This window comes from Sebastes fasciatus, chromosome 1, assembly GCF_043250625.1.
Source record: "Sebastes fasciatus isolate fSebFas1 chromosome 1, fSebFas1.pri, whole genome shotgun sequence".
Classification (NCBI taxonomy): domain Eukaryota; kingdom Metazoa; phylum Chordata; class Actinopteri; order Perciformes; family Sebastidae; genus Sebastes; species Sebastes fasciatus.
In genome coordinates this window covers 24,883,253-24,907,179 of record NC_133795.1, presented here as the reverse complement: position 1 = coordinate 24,907,179, position 23,927 = coordinate 24,883,253, and the positions used below count along the sequence as shown (strand labels likewise).

Below are 23,927 nucleotides of genomic sequence, written 5' to 3'. Positions count from 1 at the left end.
TGATGAAAGAGCTGCTATCGTCTCTGTGACACAAAGTAAACATCACAGAAGCTGCAGACTCATCTGACTTGAGTGGACCGCCTCGAGGAAGGAGTGGTATTATTAGTTTACCTGTGATGAAGTGACTTAGATGTTATTGCAATTTTCCTGATTGTTGTGAAGTGCAGGTGTTTATAATGTTCACTTAAATATAATATGTGTGTAACTTGTTAATGTATTACGTTTGCATTGTGAATATGTTGTCTACTTGGAAATCCACAATTACCATCCATGGCAACACTACTTAGAAATTTCACGCTGCCCTTGTCTTCGCAGGTCTAATTTGCCGACTCCCTGCAACAACCTCGGTCTGATTGCATTTACTTGTTGAAGCAAATCCCATCTGGGAAATTCAATACACATTCTGAATTAATCGTCTTCTCTCCATTATAGTTTGAGTCTCATATCACCTCTGTTTTACCGTCCAAAATGTTAAGGTCATAAAAATACATGAATGGAAAGGCAGATCTATTAACATAAAGATCATTTTCAAGTGGACTGGTGGTCTGTTACGGCATTTTTGCTCCTACACCAAAACATGTGTGCTAATGCTGGAATAAATAAGTAAATATACAGGGATAAAGGTTAATGCTGTATATTTTAACAGGTCACAATTTTTCCATTTGGAGACACAACTAAGGAAGCTTTTCCAAAGGACAGGCTGTATGTTGCCATTATTGGAGCAAATGTTTGTGGAGAGTTGTAACTGTATCTCAATCCATGTGTGCATCAGATTTGTAAATGTGTAAAATAATCTCTAAATGCGCACTGAGAATTGTGATTGTGTACAGGAATCTGCAAATGTGTATTCAGAATCTCAGTGTGTGATTAATCAGATTTGTAAATGGGTAGACAAATCTGTAAATGTGTTGACAAAACTGTGAATGCGAACATTTGATATTAACAACTCTCCACACACATTTGCAAATAGTTCTGCTACAATAATGCCCCCATAATAATTGTTGAACCGGTGAGGCTTACCGTCTAAGTACCGACTTGCTATTGTCAATGGATTACAAAGCAGGTGAATAGAAAGGCAAGGCGACTGTAACAGCATCATAGATAGATGTCTTCCATATTTCTGATTTTTCCAGATACAACTGATCGTCATTTCTTGACACTATGGGAAGTGACATCACATGTTGACAGCGTGGTTCAGGCACGCCTCCCTGGAATCAAGGAGAAGGGGAGAGGGCACGAGATAAACCGCGGTAGACTCAGAGGCAGTCGTCGGACTGGCATGGCTGTGTGCAGCTCAGCACTGCGATCTACATCCATGAGGCTCCTGCCTGGACGTTTGGATTCTCTGCACGGCAACGCAGCCTTGAAACAGGTGCTGGACAGCATGTTGCAGCTGCATTGGGAGATAGAGAGGGAATAATAAGGAGGGGTGGGGGACAACCTTACCACACACATGAGCGATGTACTGTGAGATTCTCTCTCTCTCGTTTCAGACCGTCAGGCTTTTCTGCACAGAGACCTGGGACTAATGGAGGGATGCAATGACGTTACTCTCTGCTTGTCATGCTTGAATCACAGCTTCATATATCCTTTTGTGCCGGAGACCCTATTGTCTTCATCTGTCACTGCCGCCAGATCAACCGTGGGGTAGCGTGGCGGACGGAGCCCCCTCCTCAACCCCCCTCTCCCTCGTCTGTGCCCCTGGCTTCTCATCACTCCCAGCTCGCTCGTGTCTATTTACCTCTCTTAAGCCACCCTCCCCTTTCTGTTAAGCTCTGTCTCTCTTGCCCTTCCGCTCCCTACTGTTTACTATCTCCCTCTCTTCGCTCCTTCAAAGCAGGCAGTCTGCTTTTCCATGCGAGCAGCTTGCTACATGATCTCCCGGAGAACAGTTTTCACCGCCGGTCTGCCTCCTCGCAATTCCCGAGCCCTTCCAGATTTCCATCTCTACAACGGCAGGATGCTCCCACTCGAGGATTGATCCCCATCCGCCCCTTTTCACTCTCCCCTTCCCCTCCCTTGTCCTGATCTCCTGCCCTCTGACCCTCACCCTGTTGTTCTCTACCCCCACCCTAACTCTCCCATTCACCCTCACCCCGAGCCTCTTTCCCCCATAACTCATTTCACCCCCTTGACCATGTTGCCATGTGTCTGCTGGCTCCAACTTATCCTCATCTTGCTGTCCTCTGTCTCATGGACCCGGGGGGTGAACTGCCCAACATCCTGCATGTGCCCAGATCCTCACACTGTGGACTGCAGCGGACGTGGGCTGACCCGTCTACCCAAAGCGATCCCCTTGGATGTGCGCAGGCTGTTGCTGTCCGACAACTGGATACCCCGCATCCCCTCGGACTTCCTGGTTCTGTACAGTGACTTGGTCTACCTGGACCTCCGGAACAACTCCCTCTCCCAAATAGAACCGGGGACCCTCAGCACCTCTTCCAGGCTGGTCTTCCTGGACCTGGGCAGCAACAATCTGACTGAAATCCCCAAGGGGACTTTCGGGGAGTCTCGGAGCCTGATCAAACTACGGCTGGGCAACAACCCGTACCTGAGCATGGTGAACGAGGACGCTTTCCTCGGCCTCACCTCTCTGAGAGAACTGGAACTGGAGCGCAACGCACTGTCCACGCTACAGGTGGGGGCGCTGAGTCAGTTGCCCTCCCTGCGGGCGGTGAGGCTAGAGGGCAACCCCTGGGTGTGCAACTGCAACTTTGCCAGCCTGTTCGCATGGCTGATGGAGAACAGTAACAAGCTTCCAAACGGTAAGCAGCGACATCTAAGAAGCATTCGCTTTCCATGTGCTTGACCCAAATAAAGCGGATCTGAGCACAACATACAACCGTATTATTGCAAATCCATTGCCATAACACTGCTCCGGTCTATTTATGTTTTCCCCGTAGGAGAGGGAACCCCCCCCTCCCTCTCCCTTGTTCTAATCCTGTCTCTTTCTTTCTCCACTCCCATAGTATATAATGTGTGAGACTGTTATATGAGACAATAGCATTTGTTTGAAAGTGAAGGCTACAAGGGAGCTTTTCTTTTTGAATTTGATTAATTTAAAATCCAAAACAAGACTCCAATTAAAAAATGCAGCGTTGTCCAATATAGAAAAAGAAATGAAACAACAACTCATATTAAGATTTTTCGCTTGTAGTTTCTCTGGTTTCACCATTTATATACACATTGACCTCTATCCTGCGTGGTAGTCAAATCGATCAATTTGCGACTTTTATTTATATAATACGTTTTTATATAATAGCTTCCATTTGGTGGACACTGTAATTCAGCAATATCATCAATTATGTTCTTCTTACACCAATGAGAATCAAACCCTGTCTCCTTTTCTGCTCTGAATTTTTAGGCTCATACTATAGACTCTGTCTTCCACTGTGATTCAGCCTGAGGGTTGAGTTAGATAACAGGACTGAAGTTTTGGTGTGCTTGAGTGTGCAAGACAATCTGAATGTGTGCATGTCCATCTGAGGAACAACACAAGACAAAAGGAGATCACCATGTACTTTTTAGAAGTATTGTACTGTGAGATCTGCGCACATGGAGCTGATTGGTCTCAAAGCTATTGGGTTCTAAAGTGTGCAAGATATGTCCTGGATGAAACTTAAACCATCACAATTGGTCAACTCTATGTTACTACTATTCATGTTGAACTAGATTGTATAGAATCGAAAAAAACACCTGTCAGAAGTAATTTATTTCTTGACAAATCATAATTAGGTTTTTGTTCAGAGCAAACCATAAATGTTTTACTGAAGGTCAGCCGTATGTATATTACTATTAATGCCCTTAGGAAAGGACACAGACAGCAGTTACCTCACAAGTGCAAGCCAGCACGTGGGAGCAGAGGAGAGAAACAATAAACAGACCTGACAGTTCAGCCTCATATAACTAGTAGCTTGTGCTGTTATCACATTCAGATCAGAGTGCGGATTTGATATATTTTGGTTTAATCTGAGTGTTATATATGAATGTGGCTCGTAGTGTTGGCACATATGCCCCATGAACGCTCAAGGTGTATTATACATAATTCAGTTTTTAAAGTACACAATGTCCGGGTGCAGGGTGTTATGTATGAAGGTGTACAGATAAGGAGTGGGAACATTTATATCTGTCAATGTTCCAAGGTTGTTTAGGGTTCGAGATGTTGACCTGTAAAAAATACTTATTTGTCCAAAGCATGAATAGCCGTGGACTAAGTCAGTCTTCTGACTCCAGATGTGATTATTTTTTTCTCAAAGGTGCTAAATGCAAGATTTGTAGCATTTCTATTGCCTCCGCACGGCATGAATGACACGCAGTATGACACGGCATGGCGACAGCTGAGTCGGCAGCTTGTGGCTAATGGTGCGGACAGTGCTAACAGTGGACACAATGGCAACACTAATGACAGAGCAAACAGTGTTACCCTGGGGGGAACCGGAGTGTGGACGCTACACTTTAATTGACTAAATGAACATCATGCTGTATTGAAGAAGACTTGAAACTAGTGATTTAGACCATAAACTCATGTTTACAATGTTTACTGAGGTAATAATATCAAGTGAGAAGTAGGGTCATTTTCTCATAGACTTCTATACAATCAGAAGAGTCGCCCCCTGCTGGCTAATAGAAAGAATGCAAGTTTAAAGCACTTCCGCATTGGCTTCACTTTTCAAACCCGGAGGTTGAGAACTGATCTGATTTTGGTACTAGAGACCGGATGCCACCCACTGGTTGGCATCTTGTATGGCAGCCTCTGCCATCAGTGTATGCATGTGTGTGTGAATGGGTGAATGTTGACATGTAGTGTAAAGCGCTTTGAGTCATCGGAGGACTAGAAAGGCACTATATAAATGCAAGACCACAGAGGGAGTGACTTCTCTGCTCAGGTAGACATTACTCCTCTAGATCTTTACATAGCAAATAGTTGTTTGCTGCTATATCAATGCTCTGGATATCATATAGAGAACCTTTAACCTCATAAACTGGTTACACATCAAAGCCCCTGCATATGGATATAAGTCATTTTGTAATTATGCAAAAGATTTCATCACAAAATGGTAATTTTCCAATTTGCAAATTAAAATGAAAATCTCATTCCGGCTTGCAAAACCTGTAAGTCAACTCCCCTAAAAAGTGTCTGGCTGTTGCAAACTGCTGACAACTCACAAAAGAAAACTCCTTATATACATTTAGGCCACGGTGTACCGTGCTATTGATACTGCTTTAGCTTACCCCTGAGGGTTCTCTGCATTTGCCCCAAAAACAGACAAGTTTGGGCCTGTGAGGAAGCAAAGTTGATAAACTGGCAGGAATACCTAATTCCCCTTAGTAACAGGCTGCAAATGCATTAATCACGGGTTCTAAGTGTTGTCAACTGCAAGGCATAATGAATTGCATTAGTAGTGCTGGCCAGGCAGACATCAACAACAAAGAAGAAGCCAAAGGCCTGGCCAAGCTGGCGGCATGGCTGCCAACTGGCCCCAGTGTACACACACACACACTCAAATTGAGTTAGTAATGCGTATCTCACTTCATATGCAGCTCTTACATCGCCATCAGTGAGTGTTTGCTTTATGACCCCAGAGACGAGTCCACCGGCTTTGACAGACACACACACACATTTGTATGGGACATCTAAAGTGGTCTACATTTGGTCTTTTGTATTATTTTATCATTTTCGTTGGCCAATAAAAAGGTATCTGGAAAGTACTTTGTAATGCTAATGATGCAGGGGGATTGGATGGCAAATAACATTTTAGCAAAAGGAATAAGGCTAGGATAAGGCTCTTCTCTTCTAAGGCGATGCAAATTAGTTCTGTAACAGGTCAGAGAGGTCAAAGAGATGTTTCTCTGAACCAAAAGTATCCTCTAAAACAAGTTTTTGTCTTCCTCTGTGTGTAATTCAAAGAATAGTTGCCGTATTTTTCTTACTGTAAGATAGTCAAGAGTACGAGCCAACTAGCAAATGCCATTGACAATGGAATATAGTGCATGTCGTTTTGCTTATAAAATTGATAAAACGTGAAAGTTACAAATATAAGGACAATCTGTCACCACCAGCAGACGTTTAGAGTAAAGTTCTAACCACGCAACCCCTGAATTACCAGTTGTGACAAATATTTTCTGTGGATGTTCCATGACTGATTTGAGTACTGCAGGAAAAGTTGTCGTGTTTTACAGAATAATGTTAAAGGGGTCATATCATAAATAAACTCACTTTTTCAGTGTTTTGTGCACACACATTTAGGTATCTGGAGTGCCTACCAACCCACAAACTGTGAAATAAAACAACCCTGTCAGTTTTTTGTGGGCTATCTAGATCAGAAAACATGTGATTCAACAAGCCATTCATATTTGGTTCCCCTTCCTATGTCACATGCAGGCTCATTAGAATATATCACCCACGGCTTGAGATCTAGGGCCTTCCTCAAACCACACCCTACACCCTACACCCTACCTACTTCCACTCAGTTTACGCGTTCGCGTGGAGGGTCTGCCACATTAGGTTCCATCCCAAACCAATTAGCGGGGAGCAGAAGTGGGTTACATAACCCTCCAACAGCGAGCCTGCTACGATACCGACTTACTGACCACGTGCAACGGCGTTTTGTGTTGCGTCATGAAACACGCTCCATACAAATGTAAGTTCCGTGCAACTACCTGTACAAACGTAAACTGCTCATACTAAAATAGACATTTAATGTTGTCATACAGACGTTAACAACTAATGGTTACATTGTATTTAGGATCAAATCTACCCTTGTCCATTGTAGAAAACAGTAGACTGGTCACTTGATTGTAAAAGTGTTGTATAGGCACTGTTGCAAAAACCAAGCTCATAAATATATAAATAAACAGAAGCCACCACAGAAGCATGGAAGTAAGTGTTATTTTTAGTTTCTCTGTATATTGCATATTCTTTTTATTCTTAACACTATGCACCTTGGCACATCCTCTCTGCTTGATACAAAATCACGGTTATGAAATGTTATAACAGTTTCCATTGGAGAGAGGGAAGTTCGTTCCAAACGATGCCACTGTATTTACTGTATACACTGCACCTTACAGAAGGGTGCTTCATTCAGCTGTGAGTGCGACTACAAACATCATGGAGTGGGAGTGGTGCTGGTCCAGTTTGAGAAAGGTCTCTACCTTTGCAACGGTGCACCATATTTTTCTCACAAGCCAATTAGAGCAGACTGGGCTTTTTCGGGAGTGGGTCTTAAAGAGACAGGTGCTAAAACGGAGCGTTTCAGACAGAGGGTGAATACAGGTATATTCAGACAGACAGTATGAGAAAAAAATACTGTATCTTTTGAACATTAATGCATGTAAGCATGTTCTAGTAGAAACCCAAAATACAAGTATGAACCTCAAAATGAGCATGATATATCCCCTTTAAACAAACACAAAGTAGCTGGAAGGATTATAGTGAGTGAGTCGCAGGCTACCGTTGCCATCGTCCCACTAAGTACATACTTCCGAACACGGTCGGTCCACACATGCATGCATCATCATACTGCCAGACCTAATTAACATAATGACTGAGCTCTCGATCACGGAAATATGCGATGACCTATTCCCTGGAACGCCGTGTTGGAAGTGGTTACGAAATAACAGATAGACACTCATTAGTGAATGAGGTTGACTTGATAAGCTTTCCAATATGTATCAACTCTAACAACCATCATGATTGTGGGTGTTTCATCTTAATATCTCGTTCATTATAGAGAAAAATCAATTACAGAGACGGGAATTGCTCTTTAAATTGTACATTAGTGTGCTTTTTCCATCCGAGTGGGTGTTGCGCCCTCATGTCTTATTCATCATACAACGAATCAGTTACCGGGCCAGAAAATTACTGTTTCAATTTTCCGTGTGTGGCCTCTGTTAAAACCAAGAGCACCACTGATATTCAAAACACATAAAGGATGAAGCTCCCACAAATGATCCCTGCATCCCAATTCTACATACATACTAATTATAAAATTATTCTGTATGCAGTATGTTCAAACTAACATGACGATGTCTGTTGAAACATCGTAAAATATAAAGGAAAAATGGTAAAGAATCAGCCCGGTCTCACCAAATGGCGTATGAATGACACGGTAAAATCATTTTGCGTGCAATAACACCTTTGTTGATCTTGGTGTGTCATGTGTACGCCATGTAGTCTGTACTGACTGCAATGTATCCTCGCAAATATTCTATGCTTAGTGCTAGCGACGTAGAATAAACAGTGAGAAAGACTGCAGGCGGGTGGGGAGGTGGATGGAACGAACACAGACTTTCAACCAGGAGACCGGTGTTGGTATCCCGAAGTGTTGTTGAGTTATTTTAGTGCCATTTATGACGTATTTTCTGTACTTATGTTACATTGTTTACGTACATACTTTACTTAGTTAGGTTTAGGAAAACCATAATGGTAGGCTTAAAATAACTATGTTTCACGGTAACAATGTGGTGTTAAATGAAACGCATAAGCCGCTTCACAACGTGAAGCATGTGGCATTTAAATGACACCCAAAAAATGTGTTACCATGACACGCGGAATGTCCTTAAAATGTTGAGCTATTTATTATTTATGTATTATTACACAGCTTTGTTGAATACTCGATTCTGATTGGTCAATTAAATATACGGTCTGTTATTTCTTTAAAGCAGACCGTTGCTATGTATAAAAGGCCGCTGCTATGGACGCAGTTCTGAACTTGGACCTTGGAGGACCATTTTGTGTCCAATTATTGATTTCTTAAGTAAGTAGTCATGTAATAACTGGGATAATGTACAGTGAGTGGGTCATTGTTGTGAAATAAACCCCTTCAGGGCGATGCTCATCAGGGTCCTGCATCGCCCCATCAGGGTTTATTTCACAACAACCATCGGCTCGCTGTACATTATCCCTTAATTATTATTATATTTAATTTTTATTGGTTGAAATAATGTAAACTCCAGAAGAAATTTAGAAAACAAAAGTAGTAAGTGAGAGTATCAAATCTTTGAAAAAAAACAAAAACGTTTTATTCTTTCCTGAATGGCAGTAGTTTTCCAAGGCGCCATTTCATTGATGGTTCACATATTTCATAATTTCCTGTCAGTACAAAATAGTGCATTAATTTCTTCTATATTATTTGTAACAAAGATTTATTAGAAAGATTTAGTACTTATAAAATATTAGCATGCAGAATGGATTTGGGACACATTATGACAGATGCATGTTAGTTCTTTCAAGCTTTTGCTTTTCCTTTCAAAACCATCATCAGTACAAAGTACAGGTCTTGAGAATCAGCTAATCCGTTAAAACAAGGTGTGTCCACAGATTCCTCAGTAGCGTTAATTGTCTGATGACATCACAGGATGTCATAACTTTCAGACCCCCTCAGAATAATTAAACACAATCTTAAACTAATTAAAACATTGTCAATGAAACATGACAAAACTGTACTGCTATTTCAGAAGTCATCCTGAGATACATATCTGGTTCCCTCTGTGCTGGCCTGCATAATGTAGCAGCTGCCGAGCCCATGCTGTAAACCCAATTCCCATTCCATTTTTCACATCCTGATTTCCCCTGTGATTTCAAGTTCACAAAGCAGCAGACTCTTCTGTTTGCATAAGTTTGATTACTGCAGGTCAGCATGATGAGTGGGCGGAAGAAAATTCAGGACTTTTTTTCGGATAGATCTCTTTCCACATGGCCGTGTTTTGTCTCTTATATGCGCAGCATACAGTTATGTATTCATTTTGAGCTGCAAACTATCAGACAAACACATATATAACTGCATTTATATGTTTTTAAAGCACCAATCAGGTTCATAAATGTTTTAATGGATGGATGAGTGTAAACATGATCCACTGCTGTCTCCAGTGCTCTTGGGTTAAGGATGAACAAAGGCCATGTATAATTCAGAGTGACACAGTTCTACGGCACATTGGCCAGGGTAATTGGAGCCAGAGCTGCCTACGGGGCAGGGCAGGCCAACTCCTATGAGAGACTGAGGCTGAAGCACCATTGTGGCATTTGCTATCAACACTAGTCATGACCTGAACAGTTTCACTACAAAGTAGCAGTTCATGTGACAGGGGTCAAAGTCTGAATTTTCCTCCACAGCCTATCGAGTTGCTCCCCAGAGACATCCTGTTAGCACACGGCAGGAGCACCTCTGAAAATATGGCCGACGTGGCAGCACACATGATGCCGCACGACCCCACACGACATCACTTGCTATCTTTATGGGTGTGTGATGAGAAAATATCTATTCCATTAACACAGGCTGACAGCTTCTTTTATCTTGGCCTAATTTAATGTTTATTTAAAGTTGGGGTGTGAGATAGAGAGACAGTGAGAGAGAGAGTTCTGGCAAGGGAGAGCAGAGTGAGGATAGGTGGACGGAATTACACAGTGTGATAGCATCAGCTGCTGCATGAACAGAAGCAGAAAGGGATAATCTGCCAGTGTCAGAAATAAAAGGTGAAAAGCCGAAAGATTTATTTCACTGGCAGTGTGCAGCATGGTGGATGATGGATATACTTTCCTTTCTGTCTGAGTGTAGTCGAGTGTGAAGCGTAAATTGCTGAGACCTGCATATTTAGCTGTTTGATCATAATGAATTGTGACAAAGTGCTTTTTACGGAGAAGAAAACGTTAAAAGAAGGGCTGCCAAAGTTAACGCGATAACGAAAATTTGTTTTAATGCCACTAATTTCTTTGCTAGCGATTTTTTAGAATGTAGCGGGCTCAGTTTTTAAAGCTAGAGTGAAGATACTGGTATCATATGAAACTAAAGGTCCCTTGACCTCTGAAACTGTGAATGTAAATGGGTTCTATGGGTACCCACGAGTCTCCCCTTTACAGACATGCCCACTTTATGATAATCACATGCACTTTTGGTGAAGTCATAGTCAAGTCAGCACACTGACACACTGACAGCTGTTGTTGCCTGTTGAGCTGCAGTTTGCCATGTTATGATTTGAGCATATCTTTATGCTAAATGCAGTACCTGTGAGGGTTTCTGGACAATATTTGTCATTGTTTTGTGTTGTTAATTGATTTCCAATAATAAATATATACATATATTTGCATAAAGCACACATATTTGCCCACTGCCATGTTGATAAGAGTATTAAATACTTGACAAATCTCCCTTTAAGATACATTTTGAACAGATAAAAAAATGTGCAATTAATTTGCGATTAATCACGATTAACTATAGACAATCATGCGATTTATTGTGATTAAAAAGACAGTAAAAAGACATATAGTATTCCCATTTTAACGGTGCTAAATGTGAGATTGGGAGCATTTCTATCGCCTTCGGTCAGGACGGCGTTATCAGCTGTAACTGCCGTATGAGAGCAGTCAGAGCGGCGTCCGTGAAGTAGTCAGCACGCTCACATGCGCTCACATGTCCTAAAAGTTGTTTTGGTAACCCCCAAGTTGCGAAAACGTGAAAAAACTCTTGCGAAACTTTCTGCCCGACGACCTATCCTAACCATTACAATTCAAGGTCAATGCCTACCCTTAACCATTTCGTGAGATTTTCGCAACTTGGGGGTTACCTTCTTGACACAACCCACTAAGAGCATGCGCGGCCGGCCCACCTATGTCAACAAAGCCGTAAAAACTCAGATTACAACACACACAGAGGGAGAGAGACTTCATTCTCTACTCAGGTAGACATTACTCCTCTATTTTACTTAGCAAATAGTTGTTTACTGCCATATTAATGCTCTGGATATTGTAGAGGGCACCTTTAACTATCATCTCTTATGTTTGGGAATTGGCTCGTTTCTATGTGTGAATTTGTGCTTTTGTAATGAGACCTTCTGAATATGCCTTCCATGGTACAGTGATGTCAGCGAGTCTCCACGCAGAAGGAATTCCCTCCTGAATGATTCACCCTCACCCCACTGTCACATGAATGCTTGTCAGTTTGTGCATTCACAACACACATTCTGTTCAACTCCTACTCTTGCCCTCTTCTTGTATGAATCCCACACCGTTTTCCCTTCAGATTTCCCTCAGACTCTTGAATGATTCTTCTGTCTCTGTAATTATGTCTGCCTGGTTCTTTAGTATTGGACTGGAGTGGCACACTCATCTCATTTAAAAAAGCAGGGATGGGACAATTTTCTGAGTCATTATCACAACTGGATTATTTAGGTGGACTGTCTAGACACTAGTGGACTGAGGATTTAAGCATGAAAGCCAACTCCCGCAGGAGTCTGCTGATGGAAGATTGTGGTGATTTTGCCTTTTGCGATTGGTGCAGAGATCCATCTGGACGGACAGCGTGGTGATGAGGGAGGGAGGAGATACATGCCTCCAATATCAGTCTGTCACAGCTAGGTAGATCAATCACTGCCGAGACAGCAGATAGCCTATCCCCTCGGCTGGCTGTAATCCTGAATGTAATCCATCAAATGTCCGCGCCAGGAATGTAACATAGCTGTGTCGGTCGACATACCTGATAGTGTTAGGGCATGATTTGTGTTACATTATGCTATGGTAGTCTGCTCCGGCCACACTTCCTGTGATCACAGTGGCGTTTAGGGTCATTTATGAACTCCAACATTGTACTGTGTCAGCTCACCCATTTATAACGCTGATATTGACCCACTGTAGATGTAGCTTTTATTAAAAACTGTCATCCACTGGGATACTTTATGAGCCCGCAGTCTGTTATGCTGCAGTGTTGCAGTGTAGTGTTGGTGTATATGTGCATGCTGCAAATATGGTACTGATTTCAATATTATTATTCAGTGGGTTTTATTTCCCATCTTCTGTTATGCATTCTATGTATTGTATTTCATCTTATTATCTTATTTTAGTGTGTTTTTATTGTGTAAAACACTTTGCACTGCATTTCTATGAAAGGTGTAATACAAATACATTTATTATTATTACCATTATTATTATTATTATTATTATTATTAATAATATTATTATATCTTAATTTTCTTTTTTTTTAAGTGACTATTTATGTATCAACTTTGTCTCTGCCACAGTAAGGAGAAGACTTGCAGGAAACCCACAGAACACGTGTTCAACCTGCATTTGACCCATTCATATAATCCTCGAACATCAAATCATAGAGACTCAAGTCTGCAACTGTAGTCCCAAACACAAACACTGCTAAACAGAATTACATTGAATAAAGTAGGTACAAAATAAAGTTATAGGTTTAAGCACCAAACACAGTTGACTCATCTCATTCCCTGTAGACTCTCTTTCTACTGCTCTGCCTCTTGCTCTTTTTTAAAATGAGTTCTATATCACGTTATGTTCAAAATCCAAATGAATGTTTTAATGTTTTTTAAACTCTGATATATTTACTGTGTGATTAAACAGCAGGTGATGTGAATACCTGGCAATGTGAAGCTCCACATTTGACATCCATTACACATAATACAAAACTCTGAGTGTAAACAGCTGACAAATAGGTCTTTGCTAAAAATCCCAAACTCTTGCCACCACAAACTAGAGTGTGTTGGCCAACTAACGTTAGCAACTGTTTGTCAGTCAGCTTACATTTGTTGTTGTTTGGCCTGTTATTCCTTGAGTCCTACTTGGAAGCTATAGGTCCAGTGTGTAGACACGAGTTGGGGGAGGAGGAACAGCAAACAGCCGATATTTCAGTAACTGTTATTCAGCTAGCTAATCAGTAATTCCCACAGTATCGGTAGGATGGGATACATAACAAAACCTCCCTTTATTTGGGAGCATTCACACATTAATCTATGATACAGTAGCAGTTATACCCTCATGGCCTTGTAGCTACACATGGTAAATGGAAAGTGTACCCACATTTATTGTGTGGCACATTTGTAGTGGTTTGTTAACAAGTGAAACCAGCAGACAGAATGGCTCATTTTTATTTGGCTGAATTGATTGAGGTGTGTTGACATTCTGATAATTGCCTTTGGTAAGTGGGAGACATAACATACTTGGCATAAGCATTTTCAAAGCTGTCGTAGGTTAGGCTATGTTTGTTAACAGATTTTTGTTCAACATAAAGCAACCTACAGTCAACAAATTAAGGAAGCACGTCCGTATATGACTCAGTTTCCTACATCTCTAATCAGAGGTCGTCACAGTCACCCTCCCTCAGTGAAAGATGTGCTCATTTTGTCACCGTCAAGCTGTAATACTGCTGAGAAACTATAATTATGGTGTTTGTTCCAGAAGATTCCACTTTTGGCTAAATACACAGCTGTTCAGTAATCCTCCCTTTTGTCTGGCAGTGTAATAAGCCTGTGTGCCCTATTGTGTAATTTTAGTTCTTAACTGCAGCAGTGGAAAGCCACTATCTCTCCTTGCAAACCCTGTGTGTTTTGCTGTATGGTACCTACAATGTGCATTTGTATTCAAATACATGACAAATATATAAAAAATATATATGCATATACATTTCAGACGCCCAAAGTGTAGGTTCTGGTGTTTTCTGGTGTGCTCATACAGAGACTAATATGACACTTTGTCGATCTTTGTGTATCTGTCCTGTTCTGTTCACTAACTCCGTATTGATCAATATGTAATTATCCAGGAACTCCTGCAGGGGCCATGTGTTCACCTGGATAATTTCAGCCTCAGATGTTATTAATCAAGCGTCTACTGTAGGACAGGCAAGACCAGACAGGACTGTCTCACAGGCCAAGTCTCTGAGCTGAACTCTGACTGTGAATATGAATATAACTCATGTATCTCAAGCACAAACAGACAGGACAGGTGCTCAAGTAAATTGGGTTTTCAGGTGTATTCAAAGTTTTCTTTGTCTTTAGTAAGACGTGAGGCGATGACATTATAGGTGAATTTTGTGTTTTTTACTTAAACTGCTGTTGGAAAATGAATTACACAGAGGTCACTGCATTCTGTCTCTGTCTGCCTTTTCTGAATACTCTTTATGCACATTTTATTCCCTTTTCTACTGCTTATGTCTCATCATGTAGCAGCCATTTATTGGAAGGAATTTATTTTGTACAAAATCTCTGAGGCTGTCGTAATAAATCATTACTAACTTCACAACACTGTATAATTATGAAGAACAATAATCACACACTGCATGTTTATAAAGCCCAATGTCCAACCACTGCTTTTCACAAAAAGGGCTGTGAGAGAAATTGGAAGTGTCGCAGTAAAAAAAAAAAATTCTTTCCTGCTGAGTCAAAATATGATTTGGAAATGATTTGGACTGATGCTTTTAAAGTGTGAGCCATATGGTTTATTAGGAAACACAATTCTTAGAATATTGGATTAAAAGTGGACATATCATCTGGGGTGCCTACCAACCCACAAACTGTGAAATAAGACAACCCAGTCAGTTTTTTGAGGGCTGTCTAGAATCATTACCGCACATGATCATAAAACATGTGATTCAACAAGCCATTCAGATTTGGCTCCCCTTCCTATGTCACAAGCAGGGTCATTAGAATATATCACCCACAGTTTTATAACTACCTTTGCAAAGGTGCCCCTTATTTTTCTCAGAAGCCAATCAGAGCAGACTGGGCTTTTTCAGGAGGGGGTCTTAAAGAGACAGGTGCTAAAACGGAGCGTTTCAGACAGAGGTTGAATAAAGGTATGTTCAGACAGACAGTGTGAGAAAAAATATGTGTTTTTTTAACATTATACATAGACTGGACGTAGTTATAATAATTAACTTTCATGAACTGAAAACACACTGTGAAAGGGTTAAAAGAAAATACGGACAACTCCCAGACAGGACAACACTGTGGTAGCAACCTGTCAATCACAAGGTAGCCACGCCCTAAAGCATACCCTGCTTTATGGTCTTTTTGACTCTAAATGGAACCATAATTTACTAAATGAACATCATGCTGTATTGAAGAAGACTTGAAACTAGCCTTCTATACAATCAAAAAAGAATGCAAGTTTAAGGCACTTCAGCATTGGCTTAAATTTTCAGTCCCAGAGGTAGCCTACTGACATTAAATCATGTAAACATGTCCTAGTAGAAACCCAAAATACAATTATGAACCTGCAAATGAGCAGGATATGTCCTCTTTAAAACAAAATAAAATATGTTCAGCTCATAATTGTCACAGATCAATCATCTCTTAATGTGTTGTGCACTGGTTTGGCCTCTTCAGTAGACTTGTATGTTAATCAGACAGTTTGACTGAGCAGTTTTCTCTCAGTATGCTATGAATTGGTTTTAATCTCCGATTCCCACAACATATGGTAGACGTGCCTTACAATTAAAATCATGCCAGGAACCAGTGTGTTCTTCTTTGGCTCCACGAGGATTGTTTGTATTGGCTCCCTAATCAGTTTGGAGCCTCATTATTGACGCTGATTCACTTGATGTGATCCTGATCCAAGCTACTTGAGTTTTCTCTGGAGCTTGTCCAGCATGCAGTTTGCTTCTTTTTTTTTAATTGATAAGATGACTTGGAAATTGAACACATTGTTTGAGTTTAAAGGAAATGTTTACAACAGCCCCCCAATGATCAACACCATCTATTGCTGTCTGTAGTACTTTCTTCAAGTATGCTTGTAATGAAACAATTGTATTTTACTTGTTTTAAAAGGACCAGTGTGTAACATTTTGGGGGATCTATTGGCAGAAATGGAATATAATATCAATAAGTATGCTTTCTTTAGCTTTATATTTACATATGGAGCGGATCCTCTTCACGGAGGCGGCCGCCATGTTTCTACAGCATCCCAGAACGGACAAACCAAACACTGGCTCTAGAGACAGCCTTTCATGTTTTCACGTTGGCCAGCGTAGTTCTCAGTTTTAGTTGGTTGCAATCTGCAACCTCACTGCTAGATGCCACCAGATCCTACACATTACACTTTTAAATATAAGCTTGATAAGAGGGAGAGGCCATTCATTACTATCAAATTATCTTGCTACATCCGCCATCTGCTATTGTGCTATTGTGCAATGTTGTGGCTGACCTTCATCAGAAGTGTACGTCTACAATACAGATATGAAAATGATATGTCAACAACAAAAACATGCATTTAATATATAGTAAAAAATGTAATGGCTTGCCTGTAAGTTTGGCATTTTGATGTGTGCATGTATGTGTGTGTATCTCGTGTGTACTAATTGAATGTTAGAGGAAATGTGAGAATCTGTATCTTGTATTAAAGGATTAGTGTGACTAAGTTTTATCAAGCTCTTAAAGAGTTCAGTTACAAACCTAATTAATACTATAGCGAGTCAGTCAGAGGAGCATGGAAACCAATTCCATGCCATCCATCACAAATTTCCATTATTTCTTTTTCCATTGTCACTTAACACTTTTGAATCTGTTTTCAAGCTGTTTGTTGTACAACAAGGTTGTCAACTTACTAATGCAAGCACATCTTTTCATTATTTTATTGTATGATGAGTTTATACTTCTATAATTCTATTATTGACTTTGCTATAATAACTGACGACACATTTAAATTCAGATTTATTTCTGAATTAAGGCAGTTTTTTAGCAAATCACAACAGAAGCTATTATATTGGTATTATAACAAAGAATGTTGCAAATTGTGCTGACTGTTGAGCAAAGACCCAGAATTGATGTACTGCCAAGTGTGTGCACTTTGCATGTGCAGTATCAGTAGAAGCCACCCACATTGCAAAGCCTCATCTCTACCCACCTATAAGCCAACATTCACATCAATATGTCTAGTTTTTCCATACAGTACATTGCCAATATGAAGGGCTGTATGGATTATGGTCTGAAGTGTTTGCAGTGCTACGAGATACTGTACTGTATGTGTTATTAATTGGCGTGGAACAGCATTGCAAGTGTCTAATTAGCACTTCAAATTAAACTCAAAGGTTAACAAAGTTGTCAGGAAAACAAGCTGAATCAAAGAGTCTGTAATGTGAAAGTGAACACCCTCTAATGTAGTGGTATCAGTGTTAAAGGGGATATAACATGCTCATTTTCAGGTTCTTACTTGTAACATGCTTTAATGTTCAAAAAACACATTATTTTTCTCATATTGTCTTTCTGAATACAAGTGTATTCACCCTCTGTCTGAAACGCTCTGTTTTAGCACCTGTCTCTTTAAGAGCCCCTCCTGAGAAAGCCCAGTCTGCTCTGATTGGCTTATGAGAAAAATATGGTGCACCTTTGCAAGCCGTAAGGGGAGTACTGGGTCCGCACCATTACCACGGTGGCGTATGCCTACGGTGCGGCAAGTAGGCGGAGTCTGAACGCCATTTAAAAGGCGTATCAACCGGCACATACGCCGGATGCCCCGCTCAATTCCAGTGGCGAAAGCAGCGTGTACACCTACCTCGATTACATTGCCAAGCAACAATGCAATCTGAAATTGATGAATAAAGTTGCCGGCAAATGTTTTCCCCTCCATTTAAGAGGCATGCTCCTCCATCGCCGCTTGTCATCACTTCTCGGATTGTGCCCTGGCTGTATGAAAAGGAGCGCACCAGTCAGATGGGGGGCGGTATATTCTAATGAACCTACATGTGATATAGGAAATTGAGCCAAATCTGAATGGCTTGTTGAATCACATGTTTTATGATCTAGGCAGCCCACAAAAACTGACTGGGTTGTCTTATTTCACAGATTTTGGGTTGGTAGGAACTCCAGATACCCAAATGTATGAGCACACTGACTGAAGAAGTGAGTTTTTCATGATGTGTCCTCTTTAAAACCTATGCTAATGATCCAGTCTCGATCTCATTTGTAGTCATGAGTTGGAAAATAAGGCTTACTGGAAGACTTGTACCCTTGAAATACAAAAGGCCACCGTCAACTGTCCTTTTCCACTTAAATGATGTCTGAACAATAAAGTACGTGAAAGTGACCGAGACCGAGAGCAGCACTCACTGATTTATCGTGCTTTCATCTCGAGATGAGATTGGTCAAGGTGCCCCTGTCTCAGACTTTTACTGATGCATCAGTACTTCTCTGAGATGCAACCAGCAGTCATATTTAATGGGGACGTGTACTCTTAGAGATTTGCCTGGTGTGGCTGGCAGCTGAAACTAAAATGATTTAAATGGAGGTTTATTTCATTCTCCAAACCATGTACACAAGATGCAAACTAATTTCTCTCGTCAGAGGCACATCTAGCAGCTTACACTGCACTACAGACACACAAAGACAAAAATAAAGCCTCTCCAACAGTACAAATGAAATAATTTTAAATGTTCCGTATAGTAGATATATATAGTTAACAGCAGACTATACTTTTACAGTATCACTGTGCTTCACAGTTTCTTAGTATTTCAACTTTATTTCCACAGAACCTACAGTCGTGCCGTGGGTGGGTGTACTGTATACACAGTGCAACTTCATCTCATAAGTGAAGACTTCTGATTGACCTTACAGTTATTAAATCAGCTCCCACTCTTAGGAAAAAAACACTGCATTGCTCTGTTGAATTCACATATTTTACAACACAACATTTCTGAATTAAATACTCGAGTACAAACAAGACACCTTATCATTTCAGACCACTGGCCAGGTGTGAGCTTCGTCTCTAATGGGCAAATATGCATCACCTTCAAATAAATGAGTTCTTACATTTGTTGTGTACAGAAAGCACTTTGCTCAAGCTTTGTCAACATATTCTCATTCAATGTTTTGTTGATATCTTTGTGCGTTTTCCTATGAATGTCCAGCAACACGTGTCCAATTTAGCTAGTAACATGCAAACAGTCTTTTCAAAATAAACTTCCGTCTTCACAGGAAACAACCTGTTTAGGTTTAGGCAACAAAACGACTTTGCTAGGTTTAGGAAAAGATCATAGTCTACGTTAAAATAACTACGGAAGGGACGTTACTTTTGTTCGGAAGTCAAGCGACAAAAAAGTCAACGTTTGGAAAAAAATAACTACGGAAGTGACGTTAATTAAGTTCCCAAGTTATGTGACAAGTAAGTCAAATTGGACTTCTGGTTTGGCATGGGATAAAACCCACCCATCTACCCTGACCTCCTCCCTATTTTGCATTTGTGACTCTTTGTACTGTCCGGTTCACGATTACATGTATTAAATATGAATTGATTTTGTGGGATATAGTTACGAATTACAGTACATTACTCAGCCTGACTGTGTCTTTGTTCTTCTATATGATGTCATTTCTGAGTGGCTGCCATCTGAATACATTCATCTAAAAGTCAATAAATATGACATTAGTCACTGAAACTTAAGCATGTCTAGTAAATTCGTCTAATCGTGTTTCCTGTTTCAATGCAGGGGTGGAAGGCATGGAGTGCTCCCTCCCCATGGACGGCAGACGCGTATCCCTGACCCAGCTCTCCAAGGACAGCTTCCGTGAGTGCCAGGCCTCACTGACTCTAACAGACCTGCTTATCATCATCTTCTCTGGCATCTCCGTGTCTGTGGTGGCCATCATGACAAGCTTCTTCCTGGCTTCAACTGTTCATTGCTTCCAGCGCTGGAGTAAAGGCACCAAGGGGGATGAGGAAGAGAGTGAGGAGTGAGAATTGGGTTCAGTTTTAAGGGCCCACGTGGTCCTGGTACTTCAAACAATGAGAGGACACAACGCAGACAGTGTGCGCTAAGTTTCATGCTGCCTCCTCCCTGGTGAACATCCAGGACTGTTTAACGGTAGGATCTTGCCCTGGTACGGTTGCAGTTGTTTTCTTTGCACATGAGATATAGTAACGAAGGACATTCCCAAGAATGAGCCAAAAAGAAATAGTGTGTGCCCTGCTCCACTTGCAGAATGATATTACAGAGATCGTATTTTTGGCTGTGACAGCCTGTGGTCATCTTTTATGGCTACTGGCTCTTGGCTCGATGTTGAAGGCCTTCGTGAATATAGTGAGGCTCACACCTTTATAGTGAAAGAGTAGAAGTGTTGCTGCAGTGCTGTCACATTAGTATTAGACAAGGCGATAACCTCTAATCACATTAGACAGAAATCCTGTAAAGTGACATTAGGGCAAACTTTTAGATGATTTTCATGGGGCTTTAGGGCAGAATCCGTGATCCCATAAAAAAAGGATGTCATACCGAACCAATGACCTCAGTAATTAACTGCCTATAACATGATATGCTGGCATATCCTGCCATTTTACAATGTCTTTTTTGGACAGCCTCACTCGCATTCAAAAGTGGTTCACAAGCCACTCTACCGTTGGCAAATACTGTTGTTCCTTCTGCGTGTAAAATTAGACAGTGGCAGAGGTGACAGTCGAGCAGGAAGGATCTGGATAATGGCGAGATGTAACTGTGCTGTAGGCAGGAAGAGAGTCTTTCAGCAGTATATTCATTATATAATCACAAATTAATGTACAAAAGATAACAATGTACAGTCAAGCAAACATATAAATCAAGAGGATATACTGTATGTTCCTTAGATTGATAACTGTGACCTGTGTAGAACTATAAAATATAATCTTGAAAATTATGGCAAATACGGTATTAAAATAGAATCTACGTATAACTATTGTGTCAAATAACGCACTTTATATGGTGAACCTAATTTTGGCGAGCCCCTAATTACACTATGTAGACTGGTTTTGTCTTCATCTGCCAAAGAGTAGGTTAAGGAGAGATTGCATATAAGGACTTTGTTGTGGATGATGTGTTATTTAGTGAGGTAGGGAAGGCAGCACTACGTATAGCCAAATCGCGCTTTGTATACACACATTATACTCAACATTTATGGTCTCCAAAGATTAGCATTTTCTCCTAGAACCAGCTGTCTTACTTTGCTTCAAACATGATAGTCTTTAATTTCAACAGGGACTTCAGAATATATGGAACATTTTTGTTTTGTTTAAGATATCCAGAATTGATACTCAGTCAGCTTATTCTCCTATTACTGAACATCTTCCAATATCTTGTAGTAAAGCTGCATATTTGATATCCTGGAAAGGTGTCGTATCAAAACTCTCACTGTATCAACAGCATCTGCATTCACAAGAAGTACAGTACAGTACAATCTAAATTAAATAATGCAGCACCCTGAATAGGATGGGTTCCTGTTTGTTATTTGCGTCGTGTATGTTTAAATCCTCATCCATTATTAGCATTTGTAATGCTCAGAGTTGGAGTATTTCTTTCCCAGAGATTATAAGGTATGTTGCATTGCTTCTCACATTCTTGTAAGGCATGAATTATTCAGCAAAATTGAGATATGAACCAGAAAGAATGTCAAACCTCCAAATGCAAACAAGCAGATATAAAAAGAGCCGTGAGCAAATGGAGTTATAATTTCTTCGTGGTCGTAACCCTGGATGTGCAGCATTGTGAAGCACATTTTGCAGAAATGACAAAAAATAAATATGGCCTTATTTATTTTTGTTATTTTCATTGGTATCAGCATCAATAAAAGCACAACAATTTGACAGGAAGGGATTCTAGTACACACTTTTATTCACATGTTGTACCATCCTGTATTGCCGCAGTATGTTTTCATTATTGTGTATTGTCACATCCTATAAACAATGTAGGTTTGTACTGTATGGATGTTGTGTATAAATTTAAAGACAAATTCAAGGCACATGCCCATTGGAAGTCCATTTTTTAACAGTCATTGACCTTTCGCTAAACCCCCCACACTCTGAACAGCAATTGTTCAATCATAGCTTAGTAACTGTAGCATGTCAACAGGCCTGTCCAGCTTTGAATGAAGCGGTGTGCGTGGGGCTCAAAGAAGGGCGATATTCCGTAAGAGTTTGGAGGCTAGCGTCTTTTTTTGTAGTCTTTCAAAACCCTAAAATACAAGAGCAAATGTGTGAGGAATGAATTAAACTTTGCTGCAAAGGTTAGCATGTCCGGCTAACTGGCTTACTTCCTACAGTAGTAACCAAATGTTTCTTCCAATTGCAATGGGCATGCTATTAGCTTACTACATTATTTTTTGATGTTACAGGTTACATTAGAAAAATACCTGTTCAAGACTGACCACAGGATGTGAGCCAAGATGCTACTATCAGGCTTCAGATTAATGATAGCAATTATTCAAGGGATCTTTTAGAGCAAATACGATTTTAATTAACTTTTCTTTTTTTTTTACAATACTGTATGAGGCTAACTAGCTCTCCCGTGAAATACACAAACAATGCTGCTCATGTGTTTACATGTCCTGTACATGGATCAACAACTGATGAGCATGCTGATGTTGACCTATAGGACATGTAACTTTAGGCTGCATTCACACCAGATCCGTTGGTGTGGTGAAAATGAAAGTCCTCCCATTCATTTTGAATAGGGGTAGTGTGTTTGGGCTGCGGCTGACGTAAAAATAGAAACAGAATCAACTTTTGGAGGAACGCAACGTGACGCCACACTGCGGTGGGCAATCACATAACCAGCAATCCATGAGGTTGACATTAACCGCCGTGCAGTCAATGGACCATTAGTGACACAACCCCTGATATGGTGCGAATGCAGCCTTAGCCTCAGTCTTTTAGCATGATATCATGCATGCAACCATCAATTGCATATTCGAGACCTTCTTACAGAGATCTCATTTTAAAACGTGTCCGACGGAAACATTAAAAACCACAAGATAGCTAAAGTGGATTCATTAGGTTAAGAGGTTTTCTTTCTCCCAGTTGAAGAAACTGCTTTATTAACTGATATCTGAAAGTTCATGTGCTGTAGTCAAGTAATCAGAAGGAAAGTTTTTATACATATCATTATCATTTCCAACTACTGTGTAGTTACTGTATATTAACAAATTATTATGTTAGCTGTTAGCTTGAAGCATATGTTAGCATGACAATTTTCTTTCTCTTACTCATTTATTAAGTAACAACTATGAGCACATTAGAGCATGCACTGTTGAGTTACCTACAGTATAAAGTTCAGATTCATGTCTATTTTTCTATTAAACCTTTCAGAATGAAGCATTTATTTACTCGTCAGTCCCCCAAAGTCATTTTCTGGCATTACGCACCCTGAAAAGCAGAGACACCGGTGGCTGCTTTGTATACAGTTTGTCTT

General features: G+C 40.5%; 1 protein-coding gene across 1 annotated transcript; it reads left to right on the top strand.

Moving 5' to 3' along the window:
- Positions 1-1,168: 1,168 nt before the first annotated feature.
- lrrc38b (leucine rich repeat containing 38b) lies at positions 1,169-23,294 on the top strand. The gene is made up of 3 exons (XM_074639339.1): positions 1,169-1,372; positions 1,494-2,765; positions 20,202-23,294. Exons 2-3 carry the CDS (start codon positions 2,138-2,140, stop codon positions 20,447-20,449), a joined length of 876 nt encoding a protein of 291 aa, XP_074495440.1. The 5' UTR covers positions 1,169-1,372; positions 1,494-2,137; the 3' UTR covers positions 20,450-23,294.
- The last annotated feature ends 633 nt before the right edge of the window (positions 23,295-23,927 follow it).